The sequence below is a fragment of the Ursus maritimus genome, unplaced genomic scaffold (assembly GCF_017311325.1).
Source record: "Ursus maritimus isolate PB19 unplaced genomic scaffold, ASM1731132v1 scaffold_21, whole genome shotgun sequence".
NCBI lineage: Eukaryota > Metazoa > Chordata > Mammalia > Carnivora > Ursidae > Ursus > Ursus maritimus.
Genome location: NW_024424564.1, coordinates 42359763 through 42380507, shown reverse-complemented (window position 1 = coordinate 42380507; position 20745 = coordinate 42359763). Strand labels below are relative to the sequence as shown.

Below are 20745 nucleotides of genomic sequence, written 5' to 3'. Positions count from 1 at the left end.
GGTGTTCTCCTTTTTTTCCCTAACAGTAAATACATCTCACGGAGATTTGCTTCACTGAAACTTTTATAGGGAATTACAACCTGCCTGTATCCAAAATGGATACATGATAGGTGTTTGTGAGGCTGTAACCCAGGAATGGGCAAGAGCAAGGTTACATCTTGCTTCTTCAAACCAAAAGACTGCCCAGTTCCTAAGAAAAAGTAAAGATGTGTTGTGAATCACTGCAAGGCATTTATCTATGCCTCCAGAATCCATTATAACTCATTGTTACAAATATTAGTAATTATACGTCTTAACAGGGATTCAGCCTCCACAGGTCAAGTCATGTCCCCTAGAACCTTACAATAGAAGGTAAAATCCTAAAACCATGTGGTTACTCTGGCCTCCTAACACACTGAAGACATCACACTAACTCCACCTAGAGATCATTTTCAACCAGGCTTTCCTTCCCATAAAACTGAGTAATAGTATTTTCTCCAAAGGATGATAACACGCGGAATTTACCATTGGATAGTATCTTGCAGATTACCATGGTCTTTCATCCACACTTCTCCTGTGAAAGGGTACAAATGAGGAAACTGAGTTGCTGAGCGATTAAGAAATGTTTGCTCTGTCACTCGACTAGCAAGTAAGAGAGCAAGGGAGGACAGGGTAAGAGACACAGCAAGTCTGGGCTTTAGGGTCAAACTCAGGATTAAATCTCAGCTCAGCTAACCATAGCAACACCAACCTGGGGAAGGCCCCACTTTTTTTAAAATCACAACATAGGTGTAATACTCACCTCACGGTCGAATGACAATGAAATAGGACAAAATGTAAAAAGCACACAACAATTCAGGGCACATAAAAGATAGTCGTCGCATATTCGCTTCCCTCATTTGACACATCTGTAAAAAGGAGGTACTAAAACCCACCTCATGAGGCCAGTGTGGGGATTAAATCATGCCCTGAAAGGGCTCACCATGAGTAGTTTTCTCTCCTTGCCCATGTCCTGACCCCACTCCCCACCCCCATATCAGGACTGCCTCTGTGGAAAGGTCAGTTCAGGATATTAGAAAACAACTATACAGAGAGGAAGTTTATCTTCTTATGTCAACAAGCATTTGACTTATCGACTGAATTTCATAATTGTCTCTAAGACAAAATTGACCAAAATTAAATGTTTTTCAAAGACCAAGAACAAAGCCAAAGTCCCTAGATAATTTCAGTATACCTAGAGGCATCACCTCATGGTGATGAAAGTTTGAAAACATACCAACTTCAGTCCACCCTGTTCAACCATCTACGCATTTCCTTTTTTTTTTTTTTTCCTTTAAATCAGGGGTGTCCCTTTAATTTAACCAAAGGTTAGATGGAGGGAGAACTACAGAGGGGATGGAAAGAAAAGGGAAATGAAAAACCAGTGGACAGAAACGACTGAGAAGTTTTCACACAAATCTGAGTTCTCTTTCGAAGAGATCACGCACAGTAGCGTATGTTATTTCCTGAATGCTATGAAGTTTCCAAACAGCCACTTTTGGATAAAGCTGGTGGTATCAAACTGCAGCCCCGTCTTCTCCAGCACCACCGTGCACGTACTCATCCGAGAGCAGGCGCTGGTCTAGCAGCAGGCGCTGGCAAACGTGTTTGCTCCAGCGTCAGCTCAGAGTCACCTTCACCCAAAGTGACCGTGTCAATTAAATTTCAAATACAATTCCCGAAGGAAAGCATGCGGGAAAACGTTCCTCTCGTCCTAAGGGCTGTCATTTATTTATTTATTTGTTAACTTCTTCTTTGGCTCGGTTGAACTTAACTCGATATTCACGAACATAAGGTACCCACACCGCGGGCTGTGGGAAATTCCTGTTGTTGCCGCCCTCTGAGTTTTTAGAATACTCGTTTTTAGAATGAGGTGCCCAGAATCCGGTACGGTGTGCATTTGAGAGGTACCGTGGAAGAGTTTCCGTAATAAGCACCTTTGAGTTTGCAGGCGCATAACCAATAAGGGGGGCGGGGGGGAGGAGGGCAACCAGAAAGTTAAGACACACTTTCCCTCCGTAAAACATGCATTTCTTTTTCCTAAGATTTAGTCCTGGAGGAAAAAAAAAAACAAAAACCCCAGATCAAAAATGCAAACCACCCCGGGAGAGACTCTTCGGCCAGACTCCTGGGGCGCGGGCAGCGCGGCGGGCGGGAGGGGTTGGGGCCGGGGCCGGCGAGCGCTAGCTGCCCGCCTCCTCCCGCTCGCTGCAGGGCGAAGGCGCCGACGAGGCCTTGGACTCGCCGTCGCTGTTGCACTCGGCCGCGCGCGGGGGGCGGGCGCCGGCGGGTTCCTCCGGCCCCCGGGCGTGGCGCTCCAGCAGCTCCTGGAGGTGCTTGATGTAGCCGATGGCGGCGCGGAGCGTCTCCACCTTGCTGAGCCGCCTGTCCGCCAGCTCGCGGGGCAGGTGGTCTCGCAGGCGCGCGTAGCCCTCGTTCACGCACCGCACCCGCTGCCGCTCGCGCTCGTTGCGCCTGCGGAGGAAGGCGGGCTCGAAGGCGCACTCCAGCGGCAGGGGCAGGCAGGGCGGCCTCGCGGCGCAGCCCCCGGGCGCCCGCGCCCTGCACGCGGCGTCCAGACGCCGGGAGACCCGCAGGGGGTCCCTGAGGGGGAGGCGGGGCAGGGTCCCCGGCAGGTCCAGGGGCACTGTGCGGAGGTGGTACGGCAGGGGCAGCAGGCCGGCCGGTTTACGCTTCTCCATCCCTCGCCGAAAAGCAAACAGATCGACCCAAGAGACTAATCTCTTAGAAGATGAGACTTAAAATCTTCGAAGCGTAGATGCTGGTCCATTCAGACAGTCTGGCACAGCTCGTCTGTCTTTAAAGAAGTTTCTGGTTCCAGGACAGGCTTCAGGGAACCTATGCATGATTCCTTAAATTCATTGCACTCCTCGATCATTTATAAAGATCCAGACGGGGTGATAGGCAAAGATTTAGGACCCCCTAATCCACACTTCAAACCCTGTCTTCCCCCTCTGATCTTCTTATTTCAACAGATAACAAAAGGGGTGCCTCTGCTCGGTCCCTTAGCCTGGAAATGTGAGCTCACACCAAACAGAGTAATCTTTCAAAATCACCCAAGCTTTTCAATTACTGTAATCCACCGCTCTGGGTCTTCAAGAGTGGAGGAATCTTCAAGGTTTCAAAAGAGCCCCTCCCAGGAACCCACAGACCTGGCGGCTGAGCGAAAGTTTACCAGAGGCTTTCTCCTTGAAAATCAAAACTTGACTGCCCTTTGTGGTTTCCGGCGTCCAGGGCTAATGGAAAGAGCTTTCAGACTGTTTGCAAACTTACCCTGCCCTTCCATTTCTGTGGAGGTGGAGGGAAGACCTCATCAAAGGAAAGACTGCTCCCTTGTGGTTATAAGATGTGTCAAGCAAAGGGGGAACCTCAGGGGACGCTTGAGGGTTTTCTTCTCCAAAACCCAATCTTTTAAAAACCCAATTAGACATTTTTCGAAGAGAAGAGGAAAGGGACATACCTTAGCAACGGATGTAAGGGTCCGAGTACTACGCTCCTGCTTATGTGAAACGCAGGACGTTTCGTGTGTGTGCTACTTTTTAAGAGCACATCAAAAGGTTGAACAGTAACAAACACTTTTAGCCAGTTATTTCTCACAGTGCTTACTGTAAACACAGGTTAAACACTGCTTCCCGACCTCTCCTAATCCCACCCAGGATATAAACCATTTTTCCATAGTGCAAAAAGTGTATTTCTATTGTATTCTTCTTTTTGTCTTAAAGATGCAATTTATTTTCTCCCTTGGGGGCAGGAAAGCAGCATTTGAAAGGTGAAGAGCCCCAGTTCCAGGGATAAAGGATGATGGCTTTGAAGACTTGTCTTTTTAACACACCACAAAAAAAAAAAAAAAAAAAGAATAATTAATCCATCCGTGTTGGTGAAAGGCTTTGAAGATGAAAGTGTCATGAAAAATCCAGCAGTACGGGTTAATGTCAAAAAATGTGTTATCACACTGAAAATCAGATTTCTTGTTCTGCAAACCCAGCACATTAAAGGCAGCTTCTGCTTTTAAGAGTCCAATTTAAAAACGAAAAGCAAAACCCCCGACATTTATGATCAGACTTTCTACCTATTCCTCGGGAGCCAGGGTGTCGCCCTGACATGTTTTTTGACAAGTGCTACGCTTGCCTGTTTACTCTAAATGATCTGCCGGAAGCAACTGGAAAAACACCTCCATCAAGGCAAATAAAATAGAAATAATTATTCCTTTTAGGCATAAGTTAGTCACATTTGAAAAACTCCCTATGAGGCTTTTACCAGCAAACAACCTACGGTGTCACCTTGACTTCTCAGTAGAGTTGAGAACAATCCAGAGCAAGCCCTTCCAGTTGGGAGACAAGCCAACCAGAGAGGTAGAAAGACTATTAGAGGGGCGCCTGGGTGGCACAGCGGTTAAGCGTCTGCCTTCGGCTCAGGGCGTGATCCCGGCATTACGGGATCGAGCCCCACATCAGGCTCCTCCGCTATGAGCCAGCTTCTTCCTCTCCCACTCCCCCTGCTTGTGTTCCCTCTCTCACTGGCTGTCTCTATCTCTGTCAAATAAATAAATAAAATCTTTAAAAGAAAGAAAGAAAGAAAGAAAGACTATTAGACCACAGGTGCTTTGGGCCATGTTAAGGATTTTGGCCTTTGTTCTAAGAGTGATGGGAAATAAATGAGGTGTTTTAAGCAGAAAGGTGACAAAGTAAGATTTTGTTTGTCAAAAACATCCCTGTATCTGCAGACTGGAGAGGGGGGAAAGGGAGAACAGATAAGAGATACCATTTTTCTGGGTGCCTGCGTGGCTTGGTGGGTTAAGCATCTGCCTTTGGCTCGGGTCATGATCTTGGGGTCCTGGGATTGAGCCCCACCTCAGGCTCCCTGCTCAGTGGGGAGTCTGCTTCTCCCTCAACCTCTGCCCCTCTCCCACCCATGCTCTCTTTTTCTCTCTCTCCCTCAAATACATAAATAAAATGTTTAAAAAGAGAGAAAGAGGGGCGCCTGGGTGGCTCAGTCTTTAAGCATCTGCCTTTGGCTCAGGGCATGATCCCGGCGTTCTGGGATGGAGCCCCACATCAGGCTCCTCTGCTAGGAGCCTGCTTCTTCCTCTCCTACTCCCCCTGCTTGTGTTCCCTCTCTCACTGGCTGTCTCTCTCTCTCTCAAATGAATAAATAAAATCTTTTAAAAATAAATAAATAAATAAATAAATAAATAAAAAGAGAGAGAGAGAGATACCATTTTTCATCCTCAGATTGGAAAATGTAAAAATTGCTAACATCCAGAGCAGGCAGGAATTTGGGGAAGGGGCAGAAACATAAATCACTACAAGCTTTTGGGAACGTAACTATTAAAATGAATAGTGTATGTCACATGTCCTTTGACCCAGAGCTCCTACATAGATACATGCACCAGTGTGAGTTTATATGTACAACATTATCTCCTGCAGGATCGTTTGTAGTGATTTTTAAAAGGTAAAAAAGGACGCCTATCGATAGAGAAAAGAACACATCAATAGAGGGCTAATACTTTAAGAATATCATGCTGTTATTAAAAATAATGAGTTAGAGCTAGATGTAATAACTTGCAGAACTGCAGTGTGAATTTCTTTATTTCTTTATTTAATTATTTATTTTTAAAAAGATTTTGTTTATTTATTTGACAGAGATAGAGACAGCCAGCGAGAGAGGGAACACAGGCAGGGGGAGTGGGAGAGGAAGAAACAGGCTCCTAGCAGAGGAGCCTGATGTGGGGCTCGATCCCCTAACGCTGGGATCACGCCCTGAGCCAAAGGCAGATGCTTAACCACTGTGCCACCCAGGCGCCCCTGCAGTGTGAATTTAAAACAAGCTATTCTACAGGATCCATATGTCTTTATATGTGTTAATGTGAACACAGGGAAGGAAGCGGAAAGACACACAGTAAGTTTCTGTCATTGGCTGCCTTAAAAAGGTGGCATTGGGGAGAGGGAATATTGTTCATTTTTATTTATAGATCTCTCTATTGCTTAATTTGTTACAAAAGGCACATATCACTTTTGTATTTTTTAATCTAGTGAGGTTTAAAATAATAAGACAAAATATACAGACAATTCAAATGATAACCTCATTTGACCCAAACCAATAGATTTATCATTATAATGTAAAGGTCCTGGGCCAGGTTTTCTGGCTCCTTATCAATTCTGTCTCTGAGGAGTAAATATCTACAAGACTTTTGTTTTGTTTTCTACTAAGACTCATCAGAAATGGTCAGATCCTGGTTCTCTAGTGGTCTTTTTATAGCGTCCAAGTAATGTTATGAGATAGCTACATGGTTACAAAGGATGTTGCTAGTCTTATGCTTCTTTTTTTTTTTTTTTTTTAAGATTTTATTTATTTAGTTGACAGAGATAGAGACAGCCAGCGAGAGAGGGAACACAAGCAGGGGTAGTGGGAGAGGAAGAAGCAGGCTCCTAGCAGAGGAGCCTGATGTGGGGCTCGATCTCAGAACACCAGGATCATGCCCTGAGCCAAAGGCAGACGCTTAACCGCTGTGCCACCCAGGCGCCCCTAGTCTTATGCTTCTTAAAAGTGCAAGGGCATTAGGAGTAAGTAGCTTCTTCAGTGAGAGAAGCATTGTTTTGTTACATAATGTGAAGTGGGGAGGGGCCGCGTTCTTGTCACATAAGAGATTAAAAAAAAAAAGAGAGATCTGACTTCTGATTTCTCCGGGCAGTTTGGACCCAAACAAATGTTTTCTCCAACTTTAAAGATGTCTCCCATCTGGATCAGGTCTAGATACGTTACAGATTATGTCTAGAACAAGTGACAGATACACTAAACTTCCAGGGATACTTGGGACTAGGTTTAGTTGTCCTTTTTGGATCTGCTTGTAAAAGGGGAAAGGGGGATTCACTGAAGACCGGGGTCAGTAGATTCAAAGATATATCTGAGGCTAAGGAAGACCTCCACCTCTAAAACTCAGACAAGTTCCCTCATCAGCTGCTTGAAACATGTGAGATGAAGACTTTAGATGGGCTCTTCTTCCAAAATGTTTGATATCCCATTATAGATTTTGGTTTCCCAGGCTGGTGGCCCACAGGTATACGTATCTGTCTGTCCCCATATCTGCTTCTTGCATCAGCTGCCATAAGGGGAAACAGGAAAACATATGTTACAACCCATGGTAGAAATAAGATTTCTCACCGGTGTAGATAACCAAATTTCAAACTGAATAAATCATATGATTCTATTCTATTCAGTTAGTCCTTTTCTACCTCGCTCAGGTATAAGGTATATTACCATGTGCAACATCTCCCCGAGGTCTTTGGGGTACAACTAAATACTAAGACTCAGTAAGACTACTGGGGGCCACATTAGGTGTCAGATTCACTGGGAGGGATATAGATCAAGAACGATGCTTGGAGCAGGGCTGAACTAGGCATTCCACCTTCCCGGGAGTCCTTGCAATTCTCTGGGCGGCAATCTACACAGGTGCTTCTCCCAACACCCCTGTAGCCAAGTAACAGCTCAGGTGCGTGCAAAGAAGACTCACATCAGACCCACGTGTCCTGACTTAGAAGTCTCATTCCCCTCATGAGCCAGTCTCATGCCCCTCCTACCCCTTAGGAGCCAGGTCGTTCTTGGAACGACCCCACAGGCATAGCTTCCAGGGACCCTACCAGGGGCCAAGAAGAGTCTTCCCACTCAGTGAAGCCCAAAGCTACACTCCCCCATCAGGTATTTATAGTTGTGCCAGACGCCATCAACCAATCAGGTAATTGCTTTAATACAAGTAAGGTTGCCTAATGACATAGCTGACATTCTATCTTTATCAGGTTTCAGAGGACCAGAAAACAGAAAGTTAATTGAAGGTCAAATTGTCATGCAGAAGGGTGAAACCTTCATGAATCCTTTACCCTCACCATTCCATTCTATTTGAAAGATAATTTACAGCAAGATTTAAAGAACCGCAAACATTTAGGTACAATTTATTCCTAGCTTTTCTGTCCTTCTCAAACACTCTTTGCATGTTAACCTTGTCTCTGCAGTCTTTTGTCATACAACAATGTAACATTTTGCTGTAGTCAAATATATTCATCCTTTCCTTGTGGCTTTTTGTCTTTTCTCTCTTCTATAAGGCTGCCTTTTCCTGCCGCAAGTTTTGCAAGGGCTTTTCCTTGCCTGTGTCTGGCACTTTGGTATGAGTTAGAGAAAGGCACCAAACTCAGGGCTTGGAGATCGGATGGCTGACTGCACAAGTCATTTGGAGGATCAATTCCTGAACAAGGACGTCTAAATTTGGAGAAGAGCAGAGAAGGTAACATGCACTTTTAATTTCTGTAAAGAAACAAACAAAATTTGGGATTCTAATTGGGATTGTGTTAAATATATGGATGGATTTGGAGAGAGAGTTGAGTTTTTGAAACATTGAATCTCTCCTGTACAGACCTAGAAGAATTCATTCATTCGGGTCTTTTTTTTTTTTTCTTGCCCTTTAATGAGGTTTTCACAGATTTCTTAGTACACTAAGAAATTATGTGTTTTCTAACATGTCTCTTACGTTTATTTCAAGACGTTTCATAGGTCTGGTTGCTATTGTGAATAGAAATTTTTTCTAGTTTTTGAAGCTATTGATTTAATGCACATTAATCTTTAATCCAGTCATTTCACTGACGTCTTTTTAGTCCTACTGGCTGTTAATTGAGAGAAAATCTACATGGAGTGAAATGTACTTATATTATATATACAATTCAGTGAGTGTTGACAAATGTTTCACTTGTGAAATAATACCTAGCTCAAGATAGTTCTAATAGTTATTTTCTAAAAATGATTTTCTAGGATTTTTTTTTAAAGATTTTATTCGTTTATTTGAGAGAGAGAGAGAGAGAGCAGCAGAGGGAGAGGGAGAAGCAGACTCCCCGCTGAGCAGGGAGCCTGGATGTGGGACTTGATCCCAGGACCCTGAGATCATGACCTGACACAAAGGCAAACACTTAACTGACTGAGCCACCCAGGCGCTCCAATTTTCTAGGATTTCATAACTATAATCATATTGTCTACTAACAATGATAGTTTTGTTTCTTCCTTTCAATGTAACTCATTTATTTTCCTTATTAAATTTCACTGCCTAAGATACCCAGTACAATGCTAATTGTGCCAGGAGTAGCTGACATCCTTGCATTTTTTACGGGAAAGCTTCTAATATTCCACCATGGATGAGATATTCTTTATTGAATTAAGGACATTTTCTCCTACTCTTAGTTTGTTAAGGGTATTATTAGTATTTAATGGCTATTAAGTTTTATCAAATGCATCTATGAAAATAATCACGTATATTTTCTTCTTTAATTTAGTATTGCAGTGAAATGTGATCATAGATTTGCTGTAGTTGAGCTGTCTTGCATTCCTGGGATTGAACCTTTCTATGAAGTCATAATTCTTTTAGTACACTGCTTGATTCAACTTGTTAATATTTCATTTAGAAATGTTGTTTCCAAAGTCCCAAGTTGCATTGGTTCCTAGTTTTAATTTCTTGTACTCTCCTTTTCTGGTACTACGATTATTTCAAACTCTTAAAAATAAACTGAGTAGCTGTCTATCTATTTCTAGGCTCTGGAACCATTTGTAAAAGGTAGAAATTATCTATTCCTTGAAGATTTAGTAAAAACCCATCTTAAAAGCCACATGGAACTTCTTTAGAGATAAATTTTCAGTTACTTTTAAAATTTATTTTATCATTACTGTTGGAATTTTTGGAGGCCATTACTAATGTTCTTACCAATCCCCTCCCCCAGTTTCCACCCTCCTTCAACGGCAACTACTCTTCCTTTGTGTATCATCCTAGAATCACAGTCTAGTTTTTGCCCCATAAAAATCTCTAAAATAGATCAGAATGATACTTTAGTTAAATGAACCCCAGAACCTGGTGGGCTAGGATTAAAAACTCATTCCCGGTTCTTTTCCTTTCTCTAATGAAGACCGTTCCAGTATAGCTGGCTGGAGGTTATGTAATCAAATAATCACGAAAGAATACTGTAAATTTAAAAATACCCCTCCCATTATCAAATTGCTGTAAGTTAAAACCCAAAGTTTAAATAACCTCAGCTTAGAGGTTCAAATTTGAAGGTAACAACATGAAAAAGTCTTTGGTTAAACTCCACAGATCATTCCTCCTAATTTCTCCCCCTACCTTTTTTAAAAATTTAAATTCAATTAATTAACATATAATATATTATTTGTTTCAGGGGTACAGGTCTGTCTTATATAACACTCAGTGCTCATAATAACACACACCCTCCCCAATGTCCATCACCCATTTGCCCCATCCCCTCACCCCCCTCCCTTCAGCAACCCTCAGTTTGTTTCCTAAGATTAAGAGTCTTCTATGGTTTGTCTTCCTCTCTGATTTCATCTTGTTTCATTTTTTCCTCTCTTCCCCTATGATCCTCTGCCTTATTTCTTAAATTCCACATACGAGTGAGACCATATGATAATTGTCTTTCTCTGATTGACTTATTTCGCTGAGTGTAATACCCTCTAGTTCCATCCATGTCGTTGCAAATGGCAAGATTTTATTTTTTGATGGCTGAGTAATATTCCATTGTATATATACACCACATCTTCTTTATCCATTCATCTATCAGTGGACATCTGGGTTCTTTCCATAGTTTGGCTATTGTGGACACTGCTGCTATAAACATGGAGGTGTGTATGCCCCTTCGGATCACTACATTTGTACCTTTTCCTCCCAATTTCTCAATTCTCTCAGACTCAGCCTGAAGGGTCTTACTCCAAAGCCTAGGCAGAGTCAGGGTTCCTTCATCAGTTACAGCTTGGGTCCTCCTCCACTGAAATGAGTATGGTTCCTTCGAGTCTAAGAAATTGAATTCATTCAGTGACACATGTATTCTACTTCTGGGGTCTCAAGAGTTAACAGAACACACAGGATTATGTCCGCTCTTGTTGTGCACCCACTACATTTAGAAAATAAGTCATTCTGCACCTCGTAGAGGAGTGAAACCAAGTCCAGCACACCTCTGAGATATTGCAGATCAATTCCGGACCACCACAATAAGGCGAACATCACAATAGAGCGAGTCAGATGAATTTTTCTCAGTGCATATAAATGTTGCATTTACCCTATACTACAGTCTCTCTCTCTCTCTTTTTAAAGATTTCATTTATTTATTTGACAGAGAGAGAGAGCAGGAGAGCACAGGCAAGGGGAGTGACAGAGGGAGAGGGAGAAGCAGGCTCCCCGCTGAGCAGAGAGCTGGATGTGGGGCTTGATCCCAGGACCCTGGGATCATGACCTGAGCTGAAGGCAGACGCTTAACTGACTGAGCCACCCAGGTGCCCCTATACTATAGTCTTTTCAGTGTGTAATAAACAGCATCATATGTAAAAAAAAAAAAAAAACAATGTACATACCTTAATTAAAAAATACATTATTGTGGTGCCTGGGTGGCTCAGTCGGTCAAGCATCTGCCTTCAGCTCAGGCCATGATCCCAGAATCCTGGGATCGAGGCCCAAGTTGGACCCCTTGCCCTGTGGTGAGTCTGCTTCTCTCTGTCCCTCTGCTCCTTTCCCCACTTGTGCTCTCTCTCTCTCTCAAATAAATAAAATCTTTTAAAAAAATAAGTAAATAATACATTATGCTAGGGCGCCTGGGGTGGCTCCGTGGGTTGAGATGTCCGACTCAGCTGGGATTTCATCTGGGATCATGATCTCGGGGTCATGAGATTGAGCCTAGTGTCAGGCTCTGCACTCAGTGTGGAGTCTGCTTGAGATTCTTTCTCTTCCTCTCCCTCTGCCCCTCCCCCTGCTGTGTCTCTAAAATAAATAAATGAAATCTTTTTAAAAAATATGTTATTGCTAAAAAAATGCTAACCATCATCTGAGCTCTCGGTGAATTATCCTCTTTTTGCTGCTGGAGGGTCTTGCCTCCATGTGGACGGCTGCTGACTGATCAGGGTGGTGATTGCTGAAGGTTGGGGTGGCTCTGGCAATTTCTTAAAATAAGACAACAATGCAATATGCCACATTGACTCTTCTTTTCATGAACGATTTCTCTATAGCACGTGAAGTCGTTTGATAGGATTGTAGAATTTCTTTCAAAATTGGTGTCAATCCTCTCGAAACCCTGCTGCTGCTTTATCAAGTGTGTTGATGTAATATTCTAAATCCTTCGTGTTCAACAATCTTCACAGCATCTTCAGGAGTAGATTCCATCTCAGACACTGTCTTTGTTCATCCATAAGAAATATCTCCTCATCCGTTCAAGTTTTATCATGAGATTACAGCAATCCAGTCCCATCTTCAGGCTCCGCTTCTCATTCTAGTTCTCTTGCTGTTTCTACCACGTCCGCAGTGACCTCCTCCACTCCAGTCTTGAACCTCACAAAGTCACCCATGAGGGTTGGAATCAGCTTCTTCCAAACTCCTGTTCATAGTGCTATTTTGACCTCTTCTAATTAATCAGGAATGTTCTTAATGGCATCTAGAATGGTGAATCTTTTCCAGAAGGTTTCAGTTGACTTTTTCCAGATCCATCAGAGGAATGACTGTTTATGGTAGCTATCGCCTTATGAAAAGTATTTTTTTTTTTTTAATTTCAAGTAGGCTCCACACTGGAGGGGGCTTGAACTCATGACCCTGAGATCAAGACCTGGGGTGAGATCAAAGAATCAGACGCTTAACCGACTGAGCCACCAGGCACCCCCAAAATGTATTTCTTAAATAGTAAGAATTGAAAGTTGAAATTACTCCTTGACCCATGGGCTGCAGAATGGATGTGGTGTTGGCAGGCATGAAAACAAAATTAATCTGTTTGCCCATCTCCATCAGAGCTCCTGGGTGACCAGGTGCATTGTCAATGAACAGTCATATTTTGAAAGGAGCCTTTTTTTCCCCCTAAGCAGTAGTTCTCAACAGTGGGCTTAATATATTCAGTACACCGTGTTATAAACCAATGCTTTGTTGCTCCCTTCATAGAGCACAGGCAGAGTAGATTCAGCAGCATTCTTTTTTTTTTTTTTCTTTTAAGGTTTTATTTATTTGACAGAGAGACAGCCAGCGAGAGAGGGAACACAAGCAGGGGGAGTGGGAGAGGAAGAAGCAGGCTCCCAGCAGAGCAGGGAGCCCAATGCGGGGCTCGATCCCAGGACTCCGGGATCACGCCCTGAGCCGAAGGCAGACGCTTAACGACTGAGCCCCCCAGGTGCCCCAAGAGCAGCATTCTTAACTTCCCTAGGACTCTTGGACTGGCACATGAGCACTGGCTTCAACTTAAAGTCAGCAGCTGCTTTGCCCCTAGCAAGAGAGTCAGCCTCTCCTTTGAAGCTTTGAAGCCAGGCATTGACTTCTCCTCTCTAGCTCTGAAAGTCCCGGATGGCATCTTCTTCCCATAAAAGGCTGTTTTATCTACACTGGAATCTGTTGTTTGGCGCAGCCTTAATGATCTTAGCTTGATCTTCCGGGTCACCTGCTGCAGCTTCTCCATCAGCCCTGGCTGTTTCCCCTTGCACTTGTATGTTATGGAGACACCTTCTCTCCTTCAACTTCATAAAGCAACCTCTTCTAGCTTCAAACTTTTCTTCTGCAGCTGCCTCCCCTCTCTCAGCCTTCACAGAATTGAAGAGGGCAAGGGCCTCGCTCTGGGTTAGGCTTTATCTTTTTTATTTTTAATACTTTTTTTATTATATTATGTTAGTCACCATACAGTACATCCCTAGTTTTTGATGTAAAGTTCATGGGTTAGGCTTTATCTTAAGGGGATGTTGTGGCTGGTTTGATCTTCAATCCAGACCACTCCAACTTTCTCCGTATCAGCAATAAGGCTGTTCCACTTTCTTATCATTTGTATGTTCACTAGAGTAGCATTTTTACTTTCCTCCAGAAACTCTTCCTTTGCATTCACAACCTGGCTAACTGTTTGGCTCGAGAAGCCTCACTTTCAGCCCTGTCTCAGCTTTTGACATGCCTTCCTAAGTTGAATTGTTTCTAGCTTTTGATTTAAAGTGTTCACTTGAACACTTAGAGGTTATTAATTCATCTAATTTCAATATTGTTGTGTCTCAGAAAATAGGGAGGCCCACGGGGAGGGAGAGAGAAGGGGGAACAACCAGTTGGTGGAGCAGTCAGAACTCACACAATTATTAAGTTTGCCATCTTACATGGGTGAGCTTTGTGGCACCAAAAAAACCTGCAGTAGTAGCATCAAAGATCACTGATCAGGGCGCCTGGGTGGCTCAGTTGGTTAAGCGTCAAACTCTTAATCTCAGCCCAGGTGTTGATCTCAGAGTTGCAAGTTCAAGGCCCATGTTGGGCTCCATGCTGGGCATGTTAGCTTACTTAAAAAAAAAAAAAGATCACAGGTCACCATAACAAATATAATAATAATGAAAACTTAAAAATTTATTATTATTATTATTATTATTTTGAGAGAGAGCACAAGCAAGCACAGGAGGTGGGGAGGGAACAGAACGAGAGGGAGAATCTTAAGCAGGTTCCACGCGCAGCACCGGGCGTGACATTGGGCTCAATCTCACAACCCTGAGATCATGACCGGAGTGGAAATCAAGAGTCGGATGCTTAACTGACTGAGTCACCCAGGTGCCCCAATCTTTTGAAATATTGAGGGTATTACCAAAATGTGACACAGAGACATAAAGTGAGCAAATGCTGTCAGAAAAATGGCACCAATTGACTGGGTGACCTAGGGTTGCCACAAACTGAAATTTGTAGTATCAGCAGGGTGCAATAAAATGAGGTATGCCTGTTCTTGGACATTAACCCTAAAGAAATAATGTTGCAAATACGGGTGCTTAATCTTTCATACCTGTGCAACGTTTCCAAAGCTCTGAGCAGAAAATCAGAGGAAGGCAGCCTCCTTCAGAGTGGCCACCAAGTACTACCCCAAGACTCAGTTGCTCAAGGCAAGAAGTATTTGTTTCGTTCTTGAGCCTGAAGGGCAATGATTTAGGCTGAGCTCTAGTAAAGTCTAGTATGGCCAACTCAGAATCAAGGGGCAGAAGAAAAGAACTCTAGGTGATACTGGGATGAACTGTAAAGTCACCTTGCAAAGGGCATGGTTACACGGAGGAGTGCCAAACTGGAGTCATTAACACAGTCACTCTATTTTACTCTCTTGCCCTAAAATAATTCCACAATTTGAAGTAGGCACATTTTAGAGGTTCAATAACCACATGTGGCTAATGGCTACTGTGTTAGAATATACAATTCTACTGTCATTGGCCTCCTTTCCAGTCTTCAAACCTGCCAGACATTCTTCTGCCTCAGGACCTTTGCACTTTCCCTTACCTCTGACTAAAACTCTCTTCTTCGGATGTGCATATGAATCACTCTCTCACTTCCTTGGTTCAAGTTTCACCTTTCCAATGGTGATTTCCTTGTCTATCCTATTTTAAATTGCAGGCCCTATCTTTGAGCACTTTCTTCCCTGCCATACTTTTTCATGGTATTTATTGCCATCTGGATGTTATATATTTTAATTAGCTACTTGTTTATTATATCTATTCCTCCACTATAATGTAAGCTCTGTAGGGACTGGCATTTTTTGTTTGTTTGTTTGTTTTGGTTTTTTGCCCATTTAATTCACTACTGTATCCCCAGTGCCCAGAGCAATACCTGGCATATAGTAGGTACTCAACAAATATTTATTGAATAAATTCTAGTTTTCCCGTGCCTTTCTGCAAATATTTTATAAAGAAACAAGTCAGTTAGAATTGATGCAATAAATTATAATTGTTCCAGGCTTAGGGGGAGAATTTCAAGAATGCCAAAGAACAGGTTTATCCACAAAAAGTCTTATTTCCAGACTCTTCCTAACATGAGAGATCAAAAGCAGGATTTTATACCTTAATTAGGGTCGAATGAAGAAAAAAAAAGATATCCTGAGCGGCCCAAATTAGGCCCCAATTTACCCGTTCTTGCCCGTGTCTTTAGTGCTGGAAGATAATTTTCCATCCAGCAAAAATGTGAATGGTTGTTATCTGGTTTGTCTTATCTACACTTATCTCTAAGGTTCACTCTTTGGTTGCAAACCAACATCTCTGTTTCACAGTCATTTGAATACTTGGGTCCTAAAGGAACAGCTACACTCTTTATTTCTATGTGTCTGATTGGTCAGTAATTCTCCCATTGCTTTTATTTTTTTAATTTTTTAAAAGATTTTATTTATTTATTTGACAGAGAGCGAAACAGCCAGTGAGAGAGGGAACACAAGCAAGGGGAGTGGGAGAGGAAGAAGCAGGCTCCCAGCAGAGCAGGGACCCCAGTGTGGGGCTCGATCTCAAGATCCTGGGATCAGGCCCTAAGCCAAAGGCAGACGCTTAACGACTGAGCCACCCAGGCGCCCCTCTCCCATTGCTTTTATTGTTTTATTGGCCGCTTGGTGTCTCCGTAGAGTCCTCCTAAATCAGCTCCTTAGGCAACCTTTGGGCGTTCATTTCTCTGTATGTCTCCAAGTAACGCCATATACAGGGCACCTGGGTGGCTCAGTTGGTGAAGCGGCTGTCTTTGGCTCAGGTCATGATCTCAGGGTCCTGGGATCAAGCCCCGCATCAGGGGGAGCCTGCTTCTCCCTCTCCCTCTGCCTCTCCCCCCCCACCCCCACCGTGTTCTCTCTCTCTCTCACTCTGCTGCCTCTCTCTCAAATAAATAAATAAATAAATAAATAAATAAAATCTTTAAAAAAGTGATCTGTGAGTTAATAAGCATAGTTTAGAATTATGCCAGTTTGACTTTCACTTATTAATCAAATATTTGTTGAACACCTAGTATATGTCAGGTATTGTGCCGTCTCATATAGCATTAAATCAGATAGACATGGATCTTGTTCCCCAAACTTAAACTCTACTTGGGAAGACAGAAAATTAACCAACTAATTACAATAAAGATTAAGAATGATGAGAGAGCATACAGTGACCTACTCTAAATTGACTTTTTGAAGATTTTTACATACAGTAAAACTCACCAATTTCAAGGGTACTGTTCGATGAATTTTGACAAATGTATACCATTGTGTAACCACTATCAGAATCAAGATGATTTTCATCACACCTAAAAGTTTCCCCATGCCTCTTTGTAGGCAATCTCATCTCTCCTACTCATCCCCAACTCCTGACCATCACTTCTCAGCTTTCTATTACTATAGTTTTGCCTTTTCTAGAATTTTATATAATTCTTTTGTGTATGAAAGATGACATTCATCCACACTAGGGATGTCGCTAGCTTGCTCCCTTTTATTGCCGCGTGGTATTCCACTATGCAGATGTGCTCCCATTTGTTTATTCATTCTCCGGTTGGGCTGTTTACATTTTTGCACTATTACAAATACAGTTTCTATGAGCATTTTGCACAAGTCTTTGTACATATGTTTTTATTTTCTCTTGGGTAGATACCCACGAATGTAATTACTGAATTGTATGGTATAAGAAATTGCTAAGCTGTTTTCTAAAGTGGCTGTAGCATTTGGCATTCCCACCAGCAAAGTGGGAGGGTTCCAATTGTTCTGCATCTGCACCAACACTTGTTGTTGTTAGTCTTTTAACCTTTGCTCACTCTAGTAGGTGTGTAGTGTTACCTTATTGTGTTTTGATTTGCATTTCCCTAATAACTAATTATGTTGCTGATCCTTTTGTGTACTTAATTGCCACCCATGTATCTTCTTTCGTAAAGTGGCTGTTCAAGTATTTTGCCCATTTAAAAAGTTTGGGTTCTTTGCCTCCTTATTATTGAATTTAAAGGGTTCTTTATATATTCCAGATAAAAGTCCTTTGTCAGATATTTGTTTTGCAAATATTTTATACCCATTTCTGGCTTGACTTCATTTTGTCAACAGTGTCTTTTGAAGACAAAAAGTTTTAATTTTGATGAAGTTCAATTGTAAATTTTGTAGTGGTTCTTGATGTCCTATCAAAGTTACAAAGATTTTCTCCTATATTTTCTTCTTTAACTATTACAGTTTTAGGTCTTACGTGAATCTATGTAATCATGATTTTTTTACATGATTTTTACATCTCTGGAATTAATAACGTTGTTCGAAAAGAATAGGAATGGAAAACTGTAGTGAAATTATTCAGCGTTTTATAAAACACACCATTATTCTCTAGGTCCCAGGTTTGAATTTGGCATTTTAGGGAATACTGTGTCTCATTTACTTGTAATATGACAACTTTCTTGACTTCTATTTGTTGTCAACAAGAGAGCAAAACCAATATGACCTGTCAGTGTTCAGTGATTAGTTCCGTCATCTGGAATGTGCTTTCTTTTTATGAGGAGGGAAGGGTAACACCACCCTCACCTCTCATCCAAAACACGGTGTGTGCGTTTGCCTGTTTACCTGGGATTGAATTTGCAAAACTCACCACTGGACTACAAGATATTCAAGGTCAAGACCTATGTGTTATTTCGTATTTCTATGTTTGAGACGTAATTCAGTAATTGTTTTGTGAATGAAAGGGGGAATTCCTGGGTCTCTGCTGTTCTGCTGGTGTCTGGAATTTACCAGGCAGTTTGTTGTAGTTTTAATGTCCAGTCCTCACAAACTTGACTTTAGAGAAAGATGATCCCATCTCAGTATTCCTAGAGTTTAGCACAGTGCTTGGCATACAGGAGAGAAGAAGGGCAAAGAGATGAGGGGAAGAAAATTTGTACAAATCCCACACCACCATTTATGACTTGAAGCAGGGAAACTGGGCAACCTTCAGGTGTAACATAAGGTGAAAACTATTCAAGATAGACTCCCAATTCCTCCGGGGCAACAGCGCCAAAATCTTTGGGCTAAGTCCCTTACTTCGAATCTTTGGGGCTTGCGTGGACCCACGCGTCCCTAGTAGGAGAATGCTAAGAAGACCGAAACCTTGAGTCTGAGGATTTAGGGGACTCAGAACCCACTTGCTACTTGCACAGTAGCCCCTGGTTGCGTAGCAACGGTGGGTCGATAGCTCGGCGCTCGACGCAATCTAGCCAGCCTGAGACGCGGCGCTCCCAGCGGAGCCTCTCGCGGCCAGGCACCCTCAGGCCCGGGTCCCCGCGGTGCGCACGCGTAGAAGGGGCTCGGCTGGGGGAGGGGTGCCGGAACGCAGGCTGCGCCAGCTGGCCAAGGCGGGGAGGGGCGCTCGCACGAGGGGCGGAGCGGCAGGGCCCGAGTGGCTGAGGAGCCGGAAACGCGCCTCCTGGAGGGTGCGGCCCTGAGGAGACGGCGGGCTGGGCCGGGCCGGGCGGGAACGTTAGCCAGCGGCCCCGCGCGGGGTCGAGCGGGCGGGGAGGGCCCAGGCGAGCTCTGCCCGGATGAGGAACAAAGCGGTGGCAGTGCGCGCGCCCCCGCGCGGCCGGCAGGTGGGCTGCGCACGGCCCGGCCGGGGCGGGCGAGGGCGGCAGGGCCTGCGTGGCCCCACGCCGGCGGGCGAGTCAGCCGGCCGCCCTTGGGAGGCGGTGTCCGCAGCGCCTGGGCTTTCCAGTGGCGAGGGGACGGGGACTGCGTCTTCCCCGTTTTGGTGACCTCCCTTGTCCTCCCCTCTTCCCAGGTTGGGCAGCCCCCCTCCCGAAGCTTCTGGAGGAAAAGCCCCGGGTGACTCCCGTCATGCCCCATCTCGCGGCAGGGTGCGCGGCCGCCGGCCCTCGGGAGAAGTTGGGCGGCCCCGGGCGGCCGCGGGGCCGAGTGGCCGTGTTTGTGCAGCGGTTGTAAGGAAGATGCGGTAGCACGTGACCCTGGAACGCAATCCCTGATGCCGGTTCCCCGCCACCCGTGTGTTCTTTTCTCTGACACTTGGCCCCAAGCAGATGCATCACAGGTGAGTGGCTTGGTGGGTTCCGCTCAGGTGACATCTTTGGAAAACATTTGGCAAATGAGTTTAGAATGCCTTTGTTTGGTTTTGGTGCCATGGGAGGAAGGTTACAGGTACGGCTTGCAAATGGATTTATGTCCCAAAAGGATCAAGAAACCAGAGTTGGGTTGAATATACTCTCATTCAACCAAATTTACTCCAAATGTGAATAGTTCAAATAGCCACACATTGATTCTTGGCTCATTGACATTTTCCCTATGCCTTTGAGTTATTTGAGCATTTAATATCTTGATCTGGATTCCAGATGTATTTTTAGTTTATCACCATGCTTCACCTTGAATTTTGCTGGTTACCCTATGGCTCGGATGGTAATGTGGAGAAGTTCTTAATTTTGCAGGTAGAAATTAAGTTACTAGTTTTGCAGATTTCCTGCTGTTTCAAGTACTTAATGATACCATGCCAGTCCAGAAATATGCCAGATATAGTTATATTTGGCTGTTCTTTTGGGGCCCTTTCATAGGCTGTATGTTTAGGATGAGGAAGATAAAACAAATTCAATGAAGTTGCTGAAACTGTCCATTGCATTTGGCAAAGTGGCTGCATTTCAGTTAGCTTCTTATATGTCATTCTAAGAAAAAGTTACAAGATTCTAAGAAAAAGTCCTAAGATTAGCAACTGGCAAGTGGTTTATTCCTAGGTCAGTTAGAAACACACACATAAAGTGTAGAAGTGTGAAAGAAATGATTTTACCGGGAATGAGTAGGGAAGAAGAGAGAGGTTGGTGTAGTGATTTTGGCCCTTCTTCCAAGATTGCTCCCCAGAAACTCCTGTGAGAAAGGTAGGTAGAACAGAATTGCACTTTAGAATGAGAAGGTCTTAATGAGGATCATATTGTAAATTCCCTTCATCTGCTTTCTTTCTGTGAGATACTGGGTA

General features: G+C 43.6%; 2 protein-coding genes across 2 annotated transcripts in view; one reads left to right on the top strand and one right to left on the bottom strand.

The window, feature by feature from the left end:
* Positions 1-2201: 2201 nt before the first annotated feature.
* On the bottom strand, positions 2202-2720 carry ASCL4 (achaete-scute family bHLH transcription factor 4). The gene has a single exon (XM_040637063.1). It carries the CDS (start codon positions 2718-2720, stop codon positions 2202-2204), a length of 519 nt encoding a protein of 172 aa, XP_040492997.1.
* A 16833-nt stretch (positions 2721-19553) lies between these two features.
* The window catches only part of PRDM4 (PR/SET domain 4), a 28647-nt gene continuing 27455 nt past the window's right edge, over positions 19554-20745 (top strand). The window contains exon 1 of the mRNA XM_040637424.1: positions 19554-19815. Coding sequence (XP_040493358.1) covers positions 19805-19815 — 11 coding nt within the window. The 5' untranslated portion in view covers positions 19554-19804. The remainder of the gene's footprint in view (positions 19816-20745) is intronic.

Coding starts and splice junctions, on each gene's coding strand:
- ASCL4 (XM_040637063.1), bottom strand. CDS start 2,720: ATGGAGAAGCGTAAACCGGCCGGCCTGCTGCCCCTGCCGTACCACCTC.